This window comes from Scardinius erythrophthalmus (genome assembly GCF_964197995.2).
Source record: "Scardinius erythrophthalmus genome assembly, chromosome: 21".
Lineage (NCBI taxonomy): Eukaryota > Metazoa > Chordata > Actinopteri > Cypriniformes > Leuciscidae > Scardinius > Scardinius erythrophthalmus.
In genome coordinates this window covers 26,304,901-26,327,973 of record NC_138241.1, presented here as the reverse complement: position 1 = coordinate 26,327,973, position 23,073 = coordinate 26,304,901, and the positions used below count along the sequence as shown (strand labels likewise).

General features: G+C 37.4%; 2 protein-coding genes across 3 annotated transcripts in view; both read right to left on the bottom strand.

Moving 5' to 3' along the window:
• Positions 1-9,535: 9,535 nt before the first annotated feature.
• On the bottom strand, positions 9,536-10,592 carry apcs (amyloid P component, serum). Its single transcript, XM_081350870.1, has 2 exons — positions 10,502-10,592; positions 9,536-10,265 (listed from the first exon to the last, which is right to left on the bottom strand). The coding sequence occupies exons 1-2, from the start codon at positions 10,563-10,565 to the stop codon at positions 9,598-9,600; spliced, it is 732 nt and encodes a 243-aa protein (XP_081206996.1). The 5' UTR covers positions 10,566-10,592; the 3' UTR covers positions 9,536-9,597.
• A 5,411-nt stretch (positions 10,593-16,003) lies between these two features.
• Positions 16,004-23,073, bottom strand: part of gfra1a (gdnf family receptor alpha 1a) — an 84,011-nt gene continuing 76,941 nt past the window's right edge. For both annotated transcript variants that reach the window (XM_081351001.1, XM_081351002.1), the window contains 3 exons: positions 19,946-20,151; positions 17,098-17,142; positions 16,004-16,341 (listed from right to left, as the gene is read on the bottom strand). In XM_081351001.1, the coding sequence (XP_081207127.1) occupies positions 16,198-16,341; positions 17,098-17,142; positions 19,946-20,151 (395 nt within the window). In that variant the 3' untranslated portion in view covers positions 16,004-16,197. The remainder of the gene's footprint in view (positions 16,342-17,097; positions 17,143-19,945; positions 20,152-23,073) is intronic.

Sequence of the window (23,073 nt, the reverse complement as noted above, 5' to 3'; positions counted from 1 at the left end):
TGACCTCACAGGAACCTCCGGGACGCACTGATTCTGATTCCTTTTCTCCTCTCTCTCTCTCTCTCTCTCTCTCTCTCTCTCTCTCTCTCTCTCTCTCTCTCTCTCTCTCTCTCTCTATCTCTCTCTCTCTCTCTCTCTCTCTCTCTCTCTCTCTCTCTCTCTCTCTCTCTCTCTCTCTCTCTCTCTCTCTCTCTCTCTCTCTCTCTCTCTCTCTCTCTCTCTCTCTCGTACCACTAGAAGGAGATGGTGTTGATGAGAGGGGAGCTCTTGAAGTGTAAATGACAAAGGAGGGTCGAGACATTAGTAGTCCGTGTGTGGATCCTCCTGAATTCCACGCTCCATAGTGGAGCTCGTATTCCCTCAGTATTGATTGAACCTCTGTAGAGGACATCTGCATTTTGATTGTGCCCACTGTGTTTCTGTTTTTCAACAGCTGCTTCTCAGAAGGGGAGTGAAACTCACTCTGACCCAAAATAGTAACAGGTTACAGGCCAGAATTAATCATCTGATCACATATGTAGAGGTAAACCTTTCTCTGCTTTTACTGTAGGGTTTGGTCCCGTCATTTATTGAAATGTCTTTTGATGACTCTTTGATACAGTAATTATCGTTAGCCGAGGACTGTATTTAATACATATGGTGCTTTGTAATAGTCTGGGTGAGCGGAAAGGCAGAACCTGATTTCACCATGTGCAACGTGTTCCTGGATCAACATCTTTGCTGATTCTGGAACAACATTCCAATCAACCAATCAGATCTGAGGGACAAGTTTAAAGTTTGTCAAGTTTAGGCTTACAACCAAGGTTAGTTGCTTCTACATCAGAGTTATTCACCTGTCACTTCCCTCTGATTTTAGACATAACTTAGGGGTAGGGATATGGTTAGCACAAAATCTTCGAACAGGAATGTTTTTCCAGAAACAAAATATGTTGAACGCGTCTAACTCTGCAAAGTCAGGACGTGTGTGTGGAAAGTTTAATTTTGTCTTGCAGAACTGTCATTTGTATCTAGTGGCCATACACTTAAATTCAAGAACTGAAAAGACCACATAAATTTAAAGCTAGTGTTTTTAGGCTTTTAGTCCATATCATTCATCTTTGAACTTGACTGCATGCTAGTATGCGCTATAGTATATGCTAGATAAAACGATCTGAAGGATCATGTGACACTGAAGACTGGGGTAATGATGCTGAAAATTCAGCTTGCCATCACAGAATAAATTGCATTTTAAAATATATTAAAATAGAAAACAGTTGTTTTAAATGATAATAATATTTCACAATATTACTGTTTTGGATTAAATACATAGTCTTAATGAGCATAAGAGATTTTTTTTTTCTAAAACAATAAAACAAATCTTGCCAACTTTTGAAAGATAGTGTACACATATACATTTTATAAATTGTTCTTTCCGAGAAAACAAACCAATTTTTTTGTCCAATCAATGTTTCTAGAATGAAAAAGATTCTCATGCTCAAACACAACACGTGATGTTTTGATGGCACTACAGGGAGAACGTTTACACTTTTTAGGAGTATTAACCTACACAAATAGCTTGTGTGTGCATGAGATAAAAGAAAGCGTTTTAATCATCAATTCCACAGGGTTTTTCAGCGCTATATGATTGCAGACAGATCTAGTACTGTAGTTTTGTACAGTTAGTTGTCAGAAAGTATTATCTGTTGATCATCTGTTATGATCAACTGATAATGCCAGCAGAGAGTTAACAAGGTTACCCACAACTGAAGTGAACTTCAAATATTATTATGGTTCTGTGGCCAAAATCATTGGTTTCTATTTGAAATGTCTGGAGTCGTCAGACTAAAATTTCATTAGTACATAATACAAATGTCAGTTTAACTCAGTATTGTTCAACATGTTAATAAAGCCTATAAATTGTTTGCCTGTATTTGTAACTCTAATTATGTATTGTCATAATGTTTTGAGTTGTTTCTCTCAGATAGTCAAGACATGTAAAAACTGTATAATTTCTATAAAAAACTCTTATTATGAAAATAGATTAATAGTTTGTTAAACTAAAATATGCCCAAAAACATTCTCACATGTCCTCTATAAAATTGTTTTGATTATTATTTCTCCATTGTTTTCACAACCAAAATGTGTTGCACTTAAATCCTTAATTTGATTGAATCCTTTATAATATATATTTTTTGTCTAAAATGTCTTTAACCAAACCAGCCTAAACTAGTTGACCTAAAAAATGTCAATTCTGTCATCATTTACTCACCCTCATGTTGTTCCAAACCTGCATGTCATTCTTTCTTCTTTTTTTGAACAATGTTGTTAACCAAACAGTTCTGCTTCCCATTGACTTCCATTGTATAGACAAAAAACGCTGAGACATTTTTCAAATGATTGTCTTTTGTGTTGACGACAGAACTGCAGTTTTCGGGAGAACATGGGAAACTTTCCAAAGAGACTTACTGATCCATTTTTGTTTTTTTCATTACAATGTTGATTCAAATTCAAGCACTTGTATATAAATGACTCCCGTCCAACTTCAGTCTAACAAATGTATCGCTCATTGGGCTGTTGGCTCTTTTGCACTGTTTCAACATTCCATGCAGGTTCAATGTTACTGCATTGCAGAAACAATAACATTGTTTTGTCTCTCATGTCTCAAATGTATTTGTTTTAGTTTATTTATTCTCATTTGCATACTTGAGTCATAACCTTTGTAAATTGTATAAATGTTGAGGAGATTTCTGGTCTTACAGCGTTATGTAATAATTTACCTTATACATAATCAAGTTTGAACAAATAAAGAGCAGCCAAAGAAAGTTCATGTTTATGCAGAAATAAACATTTTGATAAATCTGGTGTATGCTTTAGTTTTCTTTCCGAAACTGCTCTCTCTAGGAGTGAAGTAGTTTCAGCTTCACGTCGCCCACGGACCGTCAGTCTGAAGGCGAGGAGTCGAGGAACATTTACGCAACATCAGAAGTGAAGATCTGTGTAATGAGATGCAGCGAGTGACTTGCTGGTTCTTACAGGACAAACCATGTGGGTTAAATGGCTTGTAGACTGTTGGCAGTGTTTACCAAGAATAAAATACAAATATCAATTTTGTTGTTGAAAGTTACCTACTTTCATGCTCAGATTGTCTACTGATGAATCATCTGTTAAATCTGTCTATGTAGCTGACTCACCAAGTCATTTGAAATATGCTACCAAACCCAGATGAGATTGAAAAGCTGTTCAAATATTATCTACACAAACATACAATAGTTTAATGCACTGGTTGCTATATTGATTTTTCATTTTTAAAAAAGAAAAGGAAATCACATATGTTTGTAATTAAGTTCTGTTGCCATAGGTGTTAAGCGGAACAGAGTATTTATATTCGTACATGACTGATTTAAATGACTTTTTCAGTGAGTTTGCAGTACGATAGTAGACAGATGTTTAAATGTTCTACTTGCCGATGCTGTTATCAGATTGTTTGTCAATCTGGATAAATCCAAGCAAGTTAAACACCAAAGAAATCCTTCCAGTTTGACCTTATTTGACCCTCTTGCAGCCATCTGCTGTGCGTTATGGGTTATACTGTAGAAGAAAAAAAATGCATATATATATATATATACACATACAGTATGAGCTATTGTTCTGCAGTTCTTCTTGTCCCCCCTGCTATGATCATAATGAATGAAAAGATGAACACAAAAATAAGTACTCTGAAAGCTATTATTAAGCACTCTGTGAGTAAATTACAATGCTTTGTTTTAATTGCATTACTTAAATTTCAGCACTCAAAATATGTAGAAATGCACATAATAAAATGATGTTTGCAAGATGCATTTTCATGACTCATGCTGTGGTTATTCTACGAAATTGGGTCATAAGATTTTTAAAGCACATTTTTGTATAATTTTAAACATGTAAATGTGTTTATGTGTTAATAAGCTGCTCTCTGCCATTTTAAAATGAATACATTTTAATATTTGTTGGGATGTAATTATGTTCAGGAAAGTAACAAGGTTGACTAACTTTGAGTCAGGAAACTACTCTGCTTCCTAGAAAGAATTTTGCTGCTGATATTTCCATTTTTTCAATTATCACTTGTGTTCTATACACAATTGCAGCAACTGAGATGTAAGATCATCCCCTACTGACCGACATAAAGAGTAAAGATCAAATATAAAAAAGAGTATCTTATCTTCATTCACAAAAAGATAAGATGATGATTATGATGATTTATGGAATAGTTCATTACTTTAAAAATGTGATGTCAACAGGGTTAAAGCTGTCAACTAAAATATATAGAAAGAATAAAGAAAAAATATTAGCTTTTTTTAATTGTAATTTGCTTTTATTAAAATGTGTATAATGCTAATACAAAATGGAAAAGATTAATACACAGGGGGTGGGACAGAACAAAAATTGCATCTTCATGGCCAAAAAAACCCCTCAAAAAAACATAAACAAAAATTCTGTAACTTATTTTTGATTTTATTTATTTACCTAAAAAATACAGACATATTTAAAAATGTCTGTATTAAGACAAAGTCACTACACTTTGTGCAAGAGGGACACAAATTTAGTAAAATATCATGGTTTGTCTCATATGACCGCGGCATTATGAACCCATCATTATCAACCCTCCTCTGCCCATTGTGTTTGAATGGCAGTGGTCAGAACGCCTCTCGTCTAAAGACTGATGTCTAGGCCAGACCTTAATCTTTACACCATTATGTTCTATTTATGTCTGGTAATTGTTGTCATCTGATGGTGAATGGTCAATCACAGTGCAGTTGGACTACAAAGCCGGCAGTTGTTTTAGGGTCACATGTACCCACACAGTGAGAAGAAAGACTGTCCTGTTGGGCCGGCCGTTCACAGCAGCCTACATGACTGCTGACAAGGCCACCGCTCACTGTCCACCAGGCCACAGCCACAATGTGCCATTATGGTAATAGGATTATAATGTCAGTGATGAAGTCACATCGGTCAGAGTCATCAGGTTGCTAATGTGAGTCATGATGATCCGTTTGGTTTTTTTAGTTCAGATGATTATTATAGAGTGAGTAAAAGAATGAGAAAGCTACTCAGGATGATTATCACGCATCTTTATTGCAAATGAAGTTGGAATAATAGCATAGCTGTTGTGGAATTCAGTTAATTAGTCTTTATGCCTGTGTGAATATACTGCCCACAAATGATGGAGCAAGAAAAAAGGTTTTAAAAATCACACTCTGCAGTCAGCGCGCTTCCAGATGTGTAGCCTATCAGGGAGTAAAATCTGTTACACAAATTTCAGTTCTCATGAATGGATTTTTCATTTGAACATAGCAGGTGGTAATAATGTTTGTCTTGTAATTCAGACTAGGCAAAGACAAGACAAGACTGCAGGGGTGGACGTAAAGGTGCTGTGAAACATTTCTTTATGGAATGGCATGCAGAAAATGATCCTAATCCCAGAAATGTATCGCTGAAATAACTATCCTGAGATATCAGTTAAAGCAGTTAAATAAACAGTGGCCACGAAACGGGGTCAGAGATTCTTTGTTTAGCCAATCAGAACCTTTTGAGGTTCTTTCTGCCTGTCAAAATTTTTTCTCATTCACACGAAGGGAAAACAGAAGCCATAAGTCGTCTAACAGAGTGCAAGTATTCTTCCCATTAATTTTTCCCATAGGGATTTTTAAAAAGTCTTCATTACAGAATTATAAGCTATGACCAACCAGCTACGAAAGTGAATCACAACTTTGATTTGAAGCAAAAAAGTAATGGAAAATCAGACAAAAAGACAAAAGGTACACTGCATACTTCATGGCTTTAATGGGGGAAAGAACTACAATCCCATGAAGCACTGCGGATGACATAACTGAACTAAAAGCAATGGAGAAATATAAAACTATTGATTTATGATGCTGATTTTATATAGAAACAATATATTTTACTATAATTGCAAAATAAGCATATCATGCATACAAATATATATTTTTAACTCTTTCCCCGCAGTGTTTTGCCAGCCACCACAAGCATTTTTGATAATAAAAGCTGAGAAAATAACGTTTGTACTTTGGCCGATTTTTAAATGCTATTTTGCTTCCAGTCGAAACGTAACGTTATGATCCATCTCGTAGCTGATTGGTTTGGTTCATGGCTTTAACGCTTTAACGAAAAAAAAAAAATGAAATCCATATTGGAGAAATAAATGGAAAAATGCTTCCGGAACCAACACCGCTGAAAAAGTGTGTGTGTGTGTGTGTGTGTGTGGGGGGGGGGGGGGGGGGGGGGCACTGTTGCACTCTTGCTTGGCAAAACTCTCTGATTGGTGGAGAGTTCTCTGCAGAATCATGGGTAGGCTAATGCATTTTTTTGGCCAGGAATTCTGCTGTTGAATGTGATTCTTTCAAAATATCAGATATTTCAGCAAAAGCATTTACGTAAGGGATAATGTAGAGCGAGGCGGTTGTTATAGCGAATACAACCCCGACAGGCCGATCAGGACCCCGACGCGAAGCGGAGGGATCTTGAATCAGCCTGAAGGGGTTGTATTCGCTATAACAACTGCCTCGCTCTACATTATCCCGCTTATTACATGGCTACCTACCAAATAAATCAATAATTTGACACAAAAGTTTGAGTTTATTGATTTAAAAACGATTGTATTGCTTCCGCTAAAGAAAATAGTCCGTTCCGTCTCTACGGTTAGAATCCTGCGTCCATAGCAACGCTCTGTTTTTCATGGCAACGGTGTGTTAGACTTTGCAGCGGTCTGTTATCAAGAAATAACAGACCGCATTCTACATTAGAATTCAACCAAGCCATGTAATAACATAGATTAACAACCTCTTAGCTCACAGTAAGTCTATCTTTAAAGGTTTATAAGTAAGTTATTGTTAAAATAAATAAATAATAATAGATTTTTACTTCCAGAACCCGGTTGTTGCACTCTATAAACTTGGAGCAGTTTTCATGAGTTTGGAGCGTGCAAAATGTGTGCTACATGAGGAGAATGCAGAGGCCGAGTAAAAATAAGTTGACAGATAAAATACCATGATTACGCCAAAGCAGTTGAGCTGTAGAAAGAGGGGGCGTGTTTTAATCAATTGTTCAATCTGGTGCAAGTCTCTAGAATGGCTTGCATCTTTTACAGTCCCTTTTAAAAGGAATGTTTACATACCAAAAGTTTCACTTTAGTCCTTTAGGATCTTCAGCAAACTCTTCTGGTTGAGTGCTGGGACCTGCACACTCAACCATATCAGACCTCTCTAAACAAACAATTCACTGCATATCAAAGAAACGCAGCAATCTTCCGCATACATATTGTCCCTTGCATTTCGAGTCTCAAACTTTGCCTCAAGACACTGATCAGACTTGCATGAGGTGGGTGTTCATTATTGGACGGTTATGGATGCTGCCATGTTAAAGATAGCTGTTCTCCCCTGCTGATGTGTGTGAGGACCCCACATGCCCGAGGCTCCTGAGCCTGGCCCCTGACACCACACAGCATGAGCCAATATGAGCCAAGCTGCCAGTTCTCTCCATGCTAATGCAATATTATTATTCCATATATGTATACATATTACAGCCCATAAACTGCACACACAAAAATTATTTGTAGATATGATCTAATTCGTGCATGTCTGTGAGGAGCCACATTCGTTCATTAGTTGGAAGTGTCAAGAGCTTAATTTTCATATCATCAGTCTAAATAACAGTGGAGAAATCTGCTGAAATTCAATCAGCAAGTTAGGAGCTACTTTTAGCCTTAAGATGTTTTATGGATATGGCCCCTGGTCTTTTGCATGTGCTTCGTTAAATATAAAGCCGTTTTACTCAAGATGCCTTCAAAGGAGCGAACAAAGATGAGCATAACCAATGTCCATCACATATTGATATCTTGAATGTTTTTTTGTTTTTTTTTCTTCACACTAACATTCGGTCATTAAAATTTAATAACACACCAACCATAAAAATAATTAGCTATAGGTTAGCTGATCACCTTAAAAGTCCACAGATACTGCTGTCGTACAGCTGTTAACACTTCTCTGACACGCGGATGCAATGAGACCTGTTTATTTGTTAATTCATGTGACGTTCGTTATAAAGCCAATTAAATGCACCTTAAAATATTTTTACCCAAAAATGTAATTTAATTTGACTGCTTTTTCGTTTCCTGTATTTTCTTGTTTTTTCTTTTTCTGACATGCTGATGGACGTTTAAAGAGGACATTTGTAATGTGGACTCAGCAAACCAGTGCATTTTCTCCTGTCTCAGGTTATTATTAAGAAGTGTTATTTTTGTAATATTTATAGTATTTATTAATATTTTAATTTTATATGTTCAGTTTTCATTTTAATTTCAGTTTGAGCTTAAAGGGATAGTTCACCCAAAAATGAAAATTCTGTCATTAATTACTCACCCTCATGTTGTTCCAACCCCGTAAGACCTTCGTTCATCTTCGGAACACAAATTAAGATATTTTTGATTAAATCTGAGAGTTGTCTCACTCCTCCATAGACTTCTAAGTGACTGAAACTTGCTGGCCCAGAAAAGTTATTAAAGAGATCGTTAATATAGTCCAAGTGACTACAGTGGCTTAATCTTAAGTTTATCAAGCGACGAGAATACATTTTGCGCGCTAAAAACCCCCAAAAATAACGACTTTATTCCACTATTCATTTCCTTCTCTCTGGGCCTCGAGTGAGTTAATGTAGTGTTTTTGCGCAGCGCGTCACACACATGACCAGCGTCGGCCAATAGTGAGCCTACGTGGTGACGTGCAACACTGACGCGCTGCGCAAAAACACTACGTTAACTCACTTGAGGCCCAGAGAGAAGAAAATGATTAGTGGAATAAAGTTGTTATTTTTGGGGTTTTTTTAGCGCGCAAAAAGTATTCTCGTCGCTTGATAAACTTAAGATTAAGCCACTGTGGTCACTTGGACTATATTAACGATCTCTTTAATAACTTTTCTAGGCCAGCAAGTTTCAGTCCCTTAGAAGTCTATGGAGGAGTGAGACAGCGCTCAGATTTAATCAAAAATATCTTAATTTGTGTTCCGAAGATGAACGAAGGTCTTACGGAGTTGGAACAACATGAGGGTGAGTAATTACTGACAGAATTTTCATTTTTGGGTGAACTATCCCTTTAATGTTAGTACTTTAACTTATTTAATTAGTTGCTTTCCAATGTTTAAGATTTTCATAAATTGTAAATAGTCATTTTGTACCTGTACTTGTTTGTTTGTAAGTACTGTAAAAAAAAGAAGAAAGATGCAGGTTGACAAATTAGGGAAGTTAAGTTCAACACAATAATGATTTTTTGAGAGTGCAAAAAAAGTAAACCTCACATTCAGAATGTTGCTAGTTGATCAAATTAACTTGCGTGGGTCATTTTACAAAATTAGTGGTAAGTGCTGCCACTCTATCATTTAGTCATTAGTGAGTGAGTGAGTGAGTGGGAATAATTTAGAACTCAAGGCCATTGTGGCAACTTTACTCAAGCTGATCATTAAACTGCACCAAAATATGAAACCCAAGTCTGTTCGACTGCTCTTATTTGGTCAAGGGATTCACTGTCAAGATGTTTATTCATTTCTCATGACATTACAACACAGCAGCGCTTATATCTGCTCTTCTTTGGTATGGAAGGTTACTTGCTGCTTTTCTTCCACTTGTGCAGACCCAGCAATGGTGAATTTCAGATTGTGCCAGTTAATGTAATCACCATGTTTGTATTTCTTTCCCTCCATGTAGGTCTTAATCTGACGGGTGGAAAGGACTTGTTTGTGCATGTGCACATCTGATATAAAACCCATGAAGACATTGACTTGCTGGAACCCTCCATCATAGTGGGTCTGATACTGGCCGAGTGTTATGACAGGCTCTCCTTTAAAAGAAGTCTTAGGGCCCAACACCTTCCTAATGCTGGCTACTTCATTCACAAACATCTGTGCAAGACCACTTTTGGCATCCCAGGTCGCACACACCGAGTTCCACTGATTTAAATTGAATGTCAACCCTTTGAATTCAACTTGGGTTTTATGAATCACCATCTGGTATTGTTTGAGTTCAGCTGACCAAGATAAAGAAAAGTCTTGAGGGAGGGATGGCGTGGCCAGAGAAAACAGAGATGGGTGGCCAGTCACTTGGTCAGAGTAGAATCTCAAACACACGGTGACTGCAGACATATCCATGGATTCATTCGGGTGGAGCTTCGCCCAGCTGCTGGTGGTCAGTTGCGGGAATGTGATGACCTTCTCCCTCAAACATTTTTGGTCTGGTTTCGGCTCTGTTGTTCATGTAATAAGATGTTTTGAAAGCTTAAGGCATTAAAAACTCTTTCAAACAATGTGAACCTACACTGGTTGACCCATGATACTACAGTAGTTGATTAAAGAGCAAATATGCAAAGGCAAAAATGAGATGAAATAATGAAAGCAGTCGAAATTAATTCTCTTTGCCTTTAATTAGATGACCTCTGCATTTTAAAAATCGTATTGTTAGTATTACATTGCTAGTACTTACGGGATAACGCCAGACCGCAACAGACAATAAAGACAACGTATGAAGCGAGCCTCTGCATGGTCATCTTGGGTCGAGTCAAGCACGAGAGAGGTAGCCTACCTGAGCTCTTCACTCGACTCTTTTTATACTACACTACCGTAGTGAGGACACAGCATGTCAGTGCTGATTCGGCAGTTCAGTCACAAGTGTAGTTAAGGAGGGGGGCTGCACGATTTGGGCTGCCAAACAACTACCTTATGCAACACAGGCTCACAATGTTCCTTGCACAAATGTTATTACCTTTTCTTTTTTTTTTTTACCATAGTGCATGATTTGTAAACATACTTGTTTGGAGTTTCTTATCACGTAACCAGCTCCATACAGTATGTACGGTTTGAGCGTAGGCTACTAAGCTTGCTTGATAGCTCAGCTGGTGCAGAATTGTACTTGTGATGTGGAGACGAGTCACGATAAAAGAGCTCAAAGACAACCTAGACAGCAACATACTGTAGTGTCGGCCCATATCCGGTACATGCAGATTCCACGTGTGCTGGATGTGGGCCGACACCATCTGGGAAGAGTTCAAAAACGAGCTAAAATGCCATGGTTACAGTACGTTTGCTTTGGCGTTTTTGTCACATTTGCTTTTCTTAACACTATCTGGTAGGTTTAGGGTTTAGTGTAGGTGTGCGTTATTTTAAAATGGAGCATATTAAGCTTCCATTCAGAACTGCGGCGTCGGCGATACGTATAAACTCCAACGTAATAAAATGGTGCCATATTCAAGATCATCAGTTCCGGAAAAAAAACGAAACGCTTTTAGCTCCACTCACCAGACATTTCACTCTGAAACTGCGAAACATGAAACGACGCAACGTATTGCGTTTTGCAAATATTTTGCCACTTACGTTTTTATTATGAGCCTGGGTTACAATTGCGATCTGGGATAAGAACTAAAATTGGAGCCAATGGAGTTGCTTTTTAAGAGTGAAAACACTTGGGTTCAGTCTTTATAAGAACCAACTAATACCTCTTTAGTGATGAAATTGAATAGAGTAAAAAAAGAATTTTTTTTTTTTTTGTTATGATAGTGTCTCAGTCCACATCACAGTCACACTGGTGTTTTACAGCAACTCAGTTTGAATAATAGATACTTTATTATAGCTTTAACTCTAATTATAAAAATGAAGATGAAAACTCTAAGGATACATGTAATAACACAGTTGTTCTGTAAAATACAAAAAATTATATTTTAATGTAACTTTATTTTGCTTGCAAAATGCATGCACATTATAAGTTTGCAGCATTCACTGTGAACCGAGCCACTCTGAACCGCAACATAAGCTGAACCCATGTAAATGAACACAGTGCCGCGGTTCACTCGGAAACACAGCGCAACAGACTTTTCATCGAATTAATTAAATCTCTGCGTGTTATGATATGGTTATTGCACAAAGCCACAATGGCCTTTTATTTAGATTTATTATGTAACCCTCAAAGCAGTTTTCACTGATGTACTGCTGTCTCCTTTTGTGAACAAAACCATTGCCTTGGCTATTTAGGCTAAATTATTCTTATACATTCTGCACATAAAAAACTAAACAAAATGAAACACTCATCACAAGAAGAGACAACAACAAAGGTGAATGTGTCAACATCTGTAATCGGTTTCATAGAATACTTTTTACATTTTCACAAGCTAAGAAGAAATGTGACAGATTGTGGAGGAGTCTTGTATTTGCATTTTAAATGCTGTGGAGCAATAAGATGTGAATATAGAGAAATATAGATTTTACAATGTGGGATTCTCACTTTCCTGCTCCCATCTGAAGCATACAGCAACTTTGTGTTGCGTTCAGAGCCAGAAACACCAGCCCACCGCAGAATGCCTGTGTAGAATCCACAACACCAATAGCCTTTATTGCATTTCCATCTCTCATGCTTGGTTTTTTAATGTTCATACTTTTAAAGTTCCTGTACTGCTTACCAGCAGAAAAGACAACATTACAATAAATAAACCCATAATGCAAAAAGATACAAAAATAAGAGTTTCTTTCCTTTTTCTTTTTGGCGTACCATAAAACAATAGCATAGTGTTATAGTAAATAAATGGCTGTTGTACATTTCCTTCATTTGAGATACTACTGGACAGCAATAATAACAGATGTAAGTCTTCGGTTTGTAGTGTTATCTCTAAACAAAAATATATACTGTATATATAGTTACTGAGAAAAACAATAAATCCTCATCCAATATGATAATACATTGTACAACCAGATCCCAATTCAAATATAGCAGGCTCTATAAACATAGTTCATGTTGAAGTATATATATGTGTGTGTTTTTTTTTTTTTTTTTTTTTTTTATGTAGCACTTAAAATGTTCTGTAAATAACATGAAGTACAACAATACATTATTATTATTTTTTGTTGTTCAAAATGCCACATGGACCAAAGCAGCATGTCATAGACTCTTTTACCGTGTACCGCTGAGGTGGTTTAACTGCACATGCCTCATACTGACATACAGAATTCTCACTGATTTGAAGTAATTATGGCGCAGGATCACTGATACTGACTCTTTCAGTAACTTTTGTATAGACATACAGTACAAAAAACTGGCTACAGTAAATAATACACACATGACTAGTTTGCATGTTTAGTTTGGGCCGATGTATGAAAATCCCTGTCAAAGCAACATCAGAAAGGCAATATACACGTGATAGATATGCGGATACCGGTTGGTTTAGCCTGGTGAGTGGTGATGTGTAATTTACAGATACTTGTATAAGCAATTGTAAAATAGAACCTTGACATACTGTCCGATTACGCAAAAATCAATAGCTTTCTAACCTAAGTCCATGTTTTCTCTGTAATCTGTGCCAAAGGAGTTAAGAAACCCCAGTTCTATTGACATATCCATCCAGTCAACCTGTGACCTCATCCTCATGTTCAAACAAAGACAAACAAACAGCATTACGCATTCATACGTGCAGCCACACACACAAACAACATAGGCCTCGTTTACACTGCAGGTCTTGATGCCCAATTCTGATTTGTTACCTTTATCTGATTTTTTTGACCGTCCGTTTACACGTTCTTTCAACTGTGACCCATATCCGATTCATGTGTTTACACTTGCCATACTATCTAGCTTATGTTTCCATCCACACGTTTTTATCCGAATTAAGTGATATCGAATGAAAAATGCCTTATGGAAACAGTAAAATTCGATTGAATTTCATGAATATCGACTCAAATGAAATACGTTCGGTCTCATCGGATTTTATCTTGATCGATATACGGCTTATGCGATAAATGCTGATGGAAACGTTATTTTCCGAAAAAATAATGAATTGCGATTAAGTTTTAGGTCATTTTATGGTTGCACCCCGCCACAAAACATAGAAGAAGAAGTTTTAGTTCATTTCCGCCCAGTATTTCCGCTCTGTTTGCACCTCTTATATACTGTCTTGCACACATGGAGGGTGTCAACAAAGACAGATGTAAGTGGACAAACGAGGAGACGAGATACTTTTTGAATTTAATTTACCAGAAAAATATAACGGCTATTTTAGATAGCAAAAATCTAAGAAATGCCATAATTTATCAGGAACTCGCGAAGGAAATGGCCAACAAAGTGAAATGTCTCTGAACCACGATCTCCCAGAACTGTTTAGAGCGCTGTCGTTCCCACACCACAGGCCGCCTCCGTTGTCGTCGGGCATTTACGTGCATCTGCATCATCATAGCAATGTGTAGATAGCGTTGTTGTTTTCTTATTATATCTTGATATGTCGCTATTAGCTGGCACATAAGCACTATTACAACTTCTGCAATATTGATCATTTGTTGGTAGATGGCGCGATCCATTTTGTCTAGCAAAACTTTGTTCGCAAATGTTTGCTTGAATGTTGTGCGTTTCAGTGCGAAAATGAATGGAAACACCTTAAAATGTCTCAAATCAATTCGATATACCAATTTGATCGCAAAACAGCATGTGACGTCATTACGCACAGGTTTTTATTCGCTTTAAAGGGATACTCCACCGTTTTTTCATATTAAACTATGTTATTCCCTTAACTAAGACGAGTTGATACATTCCTCTCTCGTCTCAGTGCGTGCACTAAATCGCTCTGTCTTGCGGCGAAACTTTGTTAGCCCAGTTCATTCAATATGTGCCAAGCAGAGAAGCTACAAAACACCTCCACGTTTTCCCTATTTAAATACAGTTACTCGCGTAGTGTAACTCGACCTAGGACGGTGACACAAAACAAAATATTGCGCTTTTCTAAGCGTGTAAAATGGATAACTATATTGTATGGCGGAATACCATAGCAAGTGCTTGGAAGCACTTCGACTTCGGCGCAGTAATATCTTCACTAGAGGGAGCGGGGGCCGGTGAGAGGATTTTTCACGAGTGAAGATATTACTGCGCCGAAGTCGAAGTGCTTCCAAGCACTTGCTATGGTATTCCGCCATACAATATAGTTATCCATTTTACACGCTTAGAAAAGCGCAATGTTTTGTTTTGTGTCACCGTCCTAGGTCGAGTTACACTATGCGAGTAACTGTATTTAAATAGGGAAAACGTGGAGGTGTTTGGTAGCTTCTCTGCTTGGCACATATTGAATAAACTGGGCTAACAAAGTTTCGCCGCAAGACAGAGCGATTTAGTGCACGCACTGAGACGAGAGAGGTATTTATCAACTCGTCTTAGTTAAGGGAATAACATAGTTTAATATGAAAAAACGGTGGAGTATCCCTTTAAAGCCATTGGATGGAAACACATTTTCACCAGCTTTATTCGCATGATTTTTTTTTACCGAACTTCAGGTAATTCGATTGACAAGTGGATGGAAACTTAGCTACTGTCATAGAACACATCGGATCTGTGTCACATATGAGAAAAAAATCGGAATTGGGTCACATTTCACTGACAGTGTAAATGAGGTCAAAGGCTCCTTCTTGTCTTATCAGACAAGCTACTGTCCTTTTGGTCATTCAGTCAAGCTTGGGCTGGAAATTTTTTATAATTAAACTCCCCTCTAAACCCACCTTTCACTTTCTGTGACTAGATGTTTTGCAAATGTTTTTTTGATATGTTTGACCTACAGACGGGACAATGATGCTATAGAAAAACTACAGAGGACAAGTACAATTTGTGAGAATCTAATTTTCACCAAAACATCAACTAAAATAAAAGATAGACAGAAGACAATTTGTGTAAATAAACAGTGACCACATCTCTATAGTGTCTTGTTCTCACTTTTGCTGTTTTTGTGTGTACCAGTGAGCAATGGATGGTGCACACTGCATCTTTAAGTACACATCCGCACAGATAAGATTAATCTCTACTGCTGTGACAGGAGTCCTTATGATTTCTGGCCCTCGAAACACCAGTGGTTGCGTAGATGGCACAATATCACATGGGAATGCTGCAATGAATCCGAGGCACTCTTGCATTTCTTTCACGTTTCATCTTCCAATGCAAAATCAGGAGGGAAGAGACAGAAACTCGAGTACACCAAGACCACTTAGTTTCATTGCATCAACAACATCAACAAAACCTCTTAAAAAACAGACCAGTGAGAGAAAGAGAGGATGGGATAGGCTAAGAGAGAGAAAGAGAGAGAGAACTGAGTACAACAGATTGACCAGGAACAGCAATTGACTTTATACAAATTGTGACTGTCCATGTTTTATGTTCTTAGGTGGCTACAACATCGCCGTGATGAAGATGCAGTGCAAGGAGGTAGCCAGTAGGAGCATCAGAGAGCTAAGGGCTGATAAAGACACCTGCCGAGTGGACGAATTCCTGGAGATGGCATTGGAGGAGCTGGGGTCATCGATCTGTGGGTCCTTGGAGGAACATAACAGTAAATATGTGAGAAAGCGGATAAGCAATTATTCTTAACAGCCAAGAGGTAGTTAGATAAGTCACAAATGCACATATTTTTCCATTATGATGTTTTACCTTGAACTGTTCTATCAGAAAATGTACGCATATGTGCTTTCAAGTTTTTTAATACACCGTAATGCGTCTTCTTTTTTTAAAACTGGACTTTCACCTTGCAAACAACTGCAAATGTCTTGAAACACTAAAAAAGTGTCCAACAGAACAGCAAAAAAAAAAATTAAAATAGTGATAAAAACACTTCAAATTCTTTCAAAAATAAAAATGCCATTCTGTCGGAGTTAACATGGGTTCAGATGTCTAAATGAGATTAAAAAGCTCTTTGATTCCGCAATGAAATTATTCGCAGAAAAGAGGTCCTCATTTTTAGGGGCTGGTTGGACCTGCCGTTGCAACACTAAATGTCATTCTAGCATATAATGTTGCTTTTATTATGTACAGTGACATTTAGTGAACTTTAAAAGGCAGAAGATAAGCAACGTTCACATTTTGCCATCGCCCACCGCAAAGATCATGTGCATACCGGGCGGGAAGGGCCCTCTATTGCCGGGTCAAAGTTCAGCAGAACTGGGCTAATGTGACATGAGATAATTACTGCTTTATCTTTGTTTTCATTCATTATAATTCTTTCTTTCAATAGCACTTGACATATATCAGATGTATGTCTGGTTTGAGATGTGCATTAAAAGAAGCATACTTACCACACATAACACATCTATTGTGTTGTTTGTCTTCTGCTTCTGAGCCTAGAAAGGAAACATAAAGCTCTATTAAATCAATCTGATCGAAATTAAATAATAACATCTTGGACCAAGAAAATCCTTGCCAAACAACATTCTGTGTTGACATACTGTATAATGCTCAAGAATGATCCACACCAGATAATCATTTACAAAAAACTCAGACTGCTGTTTATAGCTGCAATTTTATAGCTGTTAATTGCACTGTATTAGTAATGTGCTTTATTATGCTATTGTGATTCTGTCCTCAGATACAGTGTCAATATAACCATTGAGAAGTAAATGCGCATGCAAGTTGATATAAATACTAATCATAGCCGGTAGGTTCTCATCTGAGGCCACCTTAAATTTCTCACAAACAGTAATCAAATTTTAGCATTTTAAATGTAACCCCTCCAGTAGCATACAATTAAGTATGGATTTCACATCCTTATGTGTGTGTTCTTGTTGTGCATAAGTATGTGTGTCTAAGGAAGTGAGAAGCGGTGGTGATATAGGAGAGCTGGTGACAGTATAATGAATGGATTCCTGTGTGTTGGCGGTTCGGTATCCTCCTGAAAGAAGCTGACTTGAATCTAAGCCAGAGCCCAGCATGATAAAGCAATGCCTCGACCAGCATGAAACATTATAAACAACCGCATCAAGAGGCAAAAAGAGGATTTGAGGTTTAATATCTATGATTAATTTCTCCCAGAGTGGTCCTAGCACCCTTTAAACATTTTCAAAATTGAAGAAATAAACCAACAAAAAACAACAAAAAAAAAGTATAATTCTCAGGCACAAAAAAAGTTGGATAATTGTTCTCTGAACACATCAAGTGCTGTTTTAATTACAGCTCCCGAAGCGCAAGATATGTCACTCTAATAGTCCAAAAAAGGAAGAAAAGGAAAAATAGAACAAAACTTATGAAATTGGCCCTTAATCTCACTGAATCACTTGACAGCATACTAAGCAGAGAGTTTCTCACTTTAATTGTATATTTAGAACATGAGTTCACACTGAACCAAGAGATCTGATTTGTACGGCTAAAGCAGAGCATTCAGTAATTTAGAAAATGTACGCAATACTTGCATTTTGACACTTTTACACAAGACGAGGTATTACCATATGTCTCTTTGTTTTGAGGGAGGTAATGCACATCTGGCTCTGTCATTTTACCCACACGAAAACACGCAAAGGCAAAAACCCTTTCTACCATATAACTAAAGGGGGACGCAAGCAGTACAGCTGGCTGTAAACATCTCAGTTCTAAACGAGAGTGAGAGAGAGGCAGTTTGATATGCAGCAAAGGCCACGTTAACATGGCATTTGCATGCTGCAGTCGTCTCGCTAGTTTTCCTGGAGGTCAGCTGCATGTGCTGCGATCATTTGTAACTGACGAAGAAAGACTGACAGACATCTCCCATGAGTCTGCACTCTCTGTATCTGTTCTTCTCCTCATTTTCACACTGACAGCTGCTCCCCCTCAGAGGACTACGTTTAGCAGCGAGGCTAATACAGAAACATGTATACTCATTAATTTCACTTTCTCCTGCTGCTGTGCTGCTCTCTGTTGGAGTGTACGGGTGTGAATGTGTGTTCGCCCTAATGTCTGTGATTATATATTTGCATTGTCTCTAATTAAAAGACAAATGCCGTATATATGGCCAGCTCTGACAGTCATTGTAAATTGTATGTGCTGCAGGGCTAGTTGTCACAAAGGCAGTGCATTCACATCTACGCATTTTGCAGACACTTTTAAAAGTGACTTGCATTGCATTTAATGTATACATTTTAATCAGTTCGTGCATTCCCTGGAAATCGTTCCTATGACCTTGGTGTTGCTAACCATGTAATGAAGGCAAATTTTTATAAAAACAATGTTTTGTCATGTTTTAAATTTTTTATTGAACCTATGTTGTTGACAATTTCTGCAATTTTCTGTACAGTATGTTACCTTACATTTTTGCTGTTTTATGAATCATTTTGTGTTTCATAATTGTTTTACTCTTTACATTTTGCTGAGAGACATTTAGTTATATTGAAACATTTAGCAGACAGTTTTATCCAAATCGACTTACAAATGAGAATAATAGAATAAGTTAAATCAACAAATGGCAACAATATGTAAGTGCTGTGACAAGTCCTAGTTAGTCTAGCAAGGTATTTTTGTTAAGAAATAGAAAAAATAGAATAGAAATGGAATAGAAAGTGTTAATGGGCCAAGTGTTTTCGAAGAAGAGACATGATATAGCATCTAACTAACAACTAAAATGGGAAACTTGGATTTTGGCTGTTCATTTACACAACGTTGTTTTTGGGGCCTGAAAATGGAAACTTTTGAAAACGGTTTCAAAGTGCAATTGACTCAAAGTAAAAACAGTGATATAGTACGTGTTCAGTCAAGGCGCATAGTGTTTCTTTATAAAGTGACATTGCCATCTATTTGCCTAGCATGCATAATACAGCGTTTTCAGTTGTTTTTGACAACATGCCCCAAAAGGTCATTGATAATAGCTTTTTTTTTGTAATAAAGACTTTAAGGTTTTTACTTGAAAATTTACTTACCCCCAAATATTCAGTGGAGTAAGAAGTAACAAATCGTTCTCCCCTATATCGTAGTATAGCTCTCTCAAATCAAGCATACACAACTGAAATATTCCCTTCATAAAAGCATTATTTTCAAGATCACCAGAGGTATTTATTATCTGCTAACACATAAGACATAAGGACCACAAACACATAGGCTTTTTTGCAACCCTGCATTCCCTGGGGCACATACACCAAACCATGAAACTTGAAGATCTATGTCTGCAATAGTTGCACTGACCTGCAGGCTACCACAGAACTGGTAGAGGGAGTTATCAGCCGGGTTGAGATGGTTGATGTGTGTCGCCGGCTCTATGGCATTAGGTGATCTTTCTCGATCCCTGGCCCTCTGGGATGGTGTTGTTATAGAGGTGGTGGTTTGCACTGGGGGCATCGGCTGCCACACACTCACGTCTGTCCCATTTCCAAACGCCTGGATCGCATTGCCTACATACAAAGAGCAAAGATAGTATTTACCTCATAATTAATTGGAGGGCCAATAAAAAGATACACAGGATAAACACTGTGGATAGGTTTTCCTCCTGTTTGCTGTCAGAGGCCCAACGTGATATTCTAGGAGATGTTTAATATAAAATCAGAGTGCCATGAGATATCTATGTCTGTTTATTAGTGTTTCAAATGTGTTCAACTGTAAATCAAGTCCTAAATAAATACTGGAATTCATAAACATTTATGTGCATGCTGTATATGCATGTAGCACAGATTTCTCAAAAAAAAAAAAAAAAAAAAATTACATAAATAATTAAATAAATATATTATTCTGGTATAAATATAAATATATCAGGTAGGGCTGGGCATTGAGTTCGATACTTTTTAGGCACCGACTGAATTGCATCGATCCCATTGATTTCGATACCTAAGGGGTTAATTTCATCAAGGTCAGAGAGCCAATAATCATTCAGCATGATTGGCTATAGCGAGGCATCAAGGAAAAACCCTAGTTTACACCGATTATGCCCAATAAATAGGATCATGTGTAAGCGTTCCAGACCCCTTAGATGTAAAATATGTGGAAAAGATCAAAAGTGTGGCAGCATTTCACCAGGCTCGATGCCAACAGCGCACGATGCAATATTTGCGACAAGATAAATGCTGCCAAGACCGGCAACACAACAAATCTGATGAAGCACTTGTATCAGACACACACCATTTTTTTTTATTTTTTTTTTATGAATAATCCAGCAAACTCACTCTCCCAACAAAGGCCTATGAAACTTCCCGCAAAACTAACATCACAAGTGAAGCTAACACACTGGCAGAACCGGTGTCCTGTTACAGGACACATTGAGACTGATAAGAGTTTTATGACCCCAAAAGAAAATTCCAGAGAGCTGTGACTCTCACTTAATTCTCGCTGAGAAGGAAAAATAAACCCTGTTAATCCTATATATTCTATATATAACCACTTGAGAAATGTATAAACATGTATCTAATTATCCAATCTCATACTTTTCCTTTTATGTTGTTTGGCCTATGTTTTCTTGTAAACTCTAATGGGTTAATGTATCAGACTTTGCATACTATGGTTAACCAAAATCAAATGTGTGGCATGTTTGGTCTCTATAAACTCCAATCTTCATTTGTTAATTTACATTACATTTAGCTAACTTTGTGACGCATTAGTATTATAAGAATCTTGTAGATTCTTGTGTTAAACATCAAACTACATGTTCAAAGGCCTGCTTGAACAATGGGTCGTAAAGAAATTCCCTCCAAAGGAAAAAACTTCTTATTGGCTCACACACCTCCAGAGGGTGTGACATCTTCACGCTTTAAAAATCACTGATCACAAGATCAGCTCTTAGTCCCTTTCTGAAATGCTGACGTGAAGATGATGCTGAACTAGAAGTTTTCTACGTTTTCTAAGGACAAGCTTCCGCCAGGCTGAGGCCTTGTCTTTCCATTCACCAAAGATCCTCTGACTCCCACTGGTTCTTTCTCATCAAGACACCCCTAAAGCAAAGATCAACTGGAGCCTCAACAAATTGCATCAAGACAGTTTAATTCAAATGGGCGAGACATGCAAGTATCAAACTTAGTCTCATTATTTGATACATTAAGTATCCTTAGCGCTTTTAAAGAAGGGAGTGTTAGAACTAAGCAGATGGTTTGCTCAAGGCTGTTGATCTGCTGAATTCCAAACAATGCTATAACTTCTTGCTTTCCTGTATTCTGCTTCAGCTCTCTTTCTCTTGGTAAACTGTATGCATGTATGTATGTGTATGTTAGAGTAGTTTAAGTGTTTAGTCTAGTTAATAAAAGCTTGTTCATGTCACATGTAAAGTTGTCTGTGTATCAAGCTCATAACTGGAGTCTCTAATCATAGATTTTGACTACTTGCTCTTAGTAGTACTGTAAATTAAGAAAGACATTTCCCATGCTCCGGAAATGTACATTTCTTAGAGTTAATAAACAATTAATCCTGAGTGTTCACGGGACAAACAGGTTAATTGATTGTAATATTCATTTACGACAACTGATCCAAATATTAATAATCAATTATAACCAGTTATTATTGATTATTAATATTTCGTAGAGCTAATTTGCTACACACTTGACAGTGCACAGAATAAACTTAAGAGCAGAAAGTTGCTCTGTCTTCGACTGCAAGAACTGGAGTGCGTCACAAAAGAACCGAAACTTAGCGTATAGGCTACTTGCTTCACAGACATGAGAAATAGGCATATAGAAAGCTTGAAATATCTATTTTTAAGCAAAACCAATTCAAATAGAAAACAAACAATCCGATTATGTAATCCAGATGAACGGTCCATTTCTCTCTATAGGCTTGCACGTTCAATATACTGCGGAGATGACGAGTCAGCAACGTCAACTTCATCTTTGTAGTCAACACTGACTCAGAAAACACTAGTTTATTAATAAACAATTGAAATGTCTCCTTGCTGTTTTTTTCCCTGACACATTCATAACCATTAGGTTACTTTTGCCAGTTTATTGCGGAAAGCTTTATGTGTGCGCTTGAGCGTGAGGCATATGTTCGAGGTTGCTACGCTACCTCTTAATGTTTCTTTTTCATCTCCACCTCTAATTTTATCATACTCAAATGTAAATAGTATGAACAAACACAGGATGAATTTGTTGTTTCTATTTTTAGATGCTTTTTTCTCCATCTCTCTAGGAAATACTGGAAAAGACCCACAAGGCTCCGAGCGCTTTGATCATTGTTTTGAGTCTATGAGCCCTGACACATTTTCTTCAGCAGATGAATCGTGTAGTTTCCTCTCATGTGTATGTCTCTCAATGAGTCATGTTCTTTGAATCCAGTCTACACTCCACCAGCTGATGTCTGGAGACCTTTATATCCACAAGGTTTTATGTTTCAAAGAA

What these genes read in the sequence shown, in the direction of transcription:
- apcs (XM_081350870.1), bottom strand. Translation starts at nt 10,565, where the DNA reads ATGACCATGCAGAGGCTCGCTTCATACGTTGTCTTTATTGTCTGTTGC. An exon ending in TTGCGGTCTGGCGTTATCCC is followed by an intron (nt 10,266 to 10,501) that starts GTAAGTACTAGC and finishes CATGAACAACAG; the next exon opens with AGCCGAAACCAGACCAAAAA.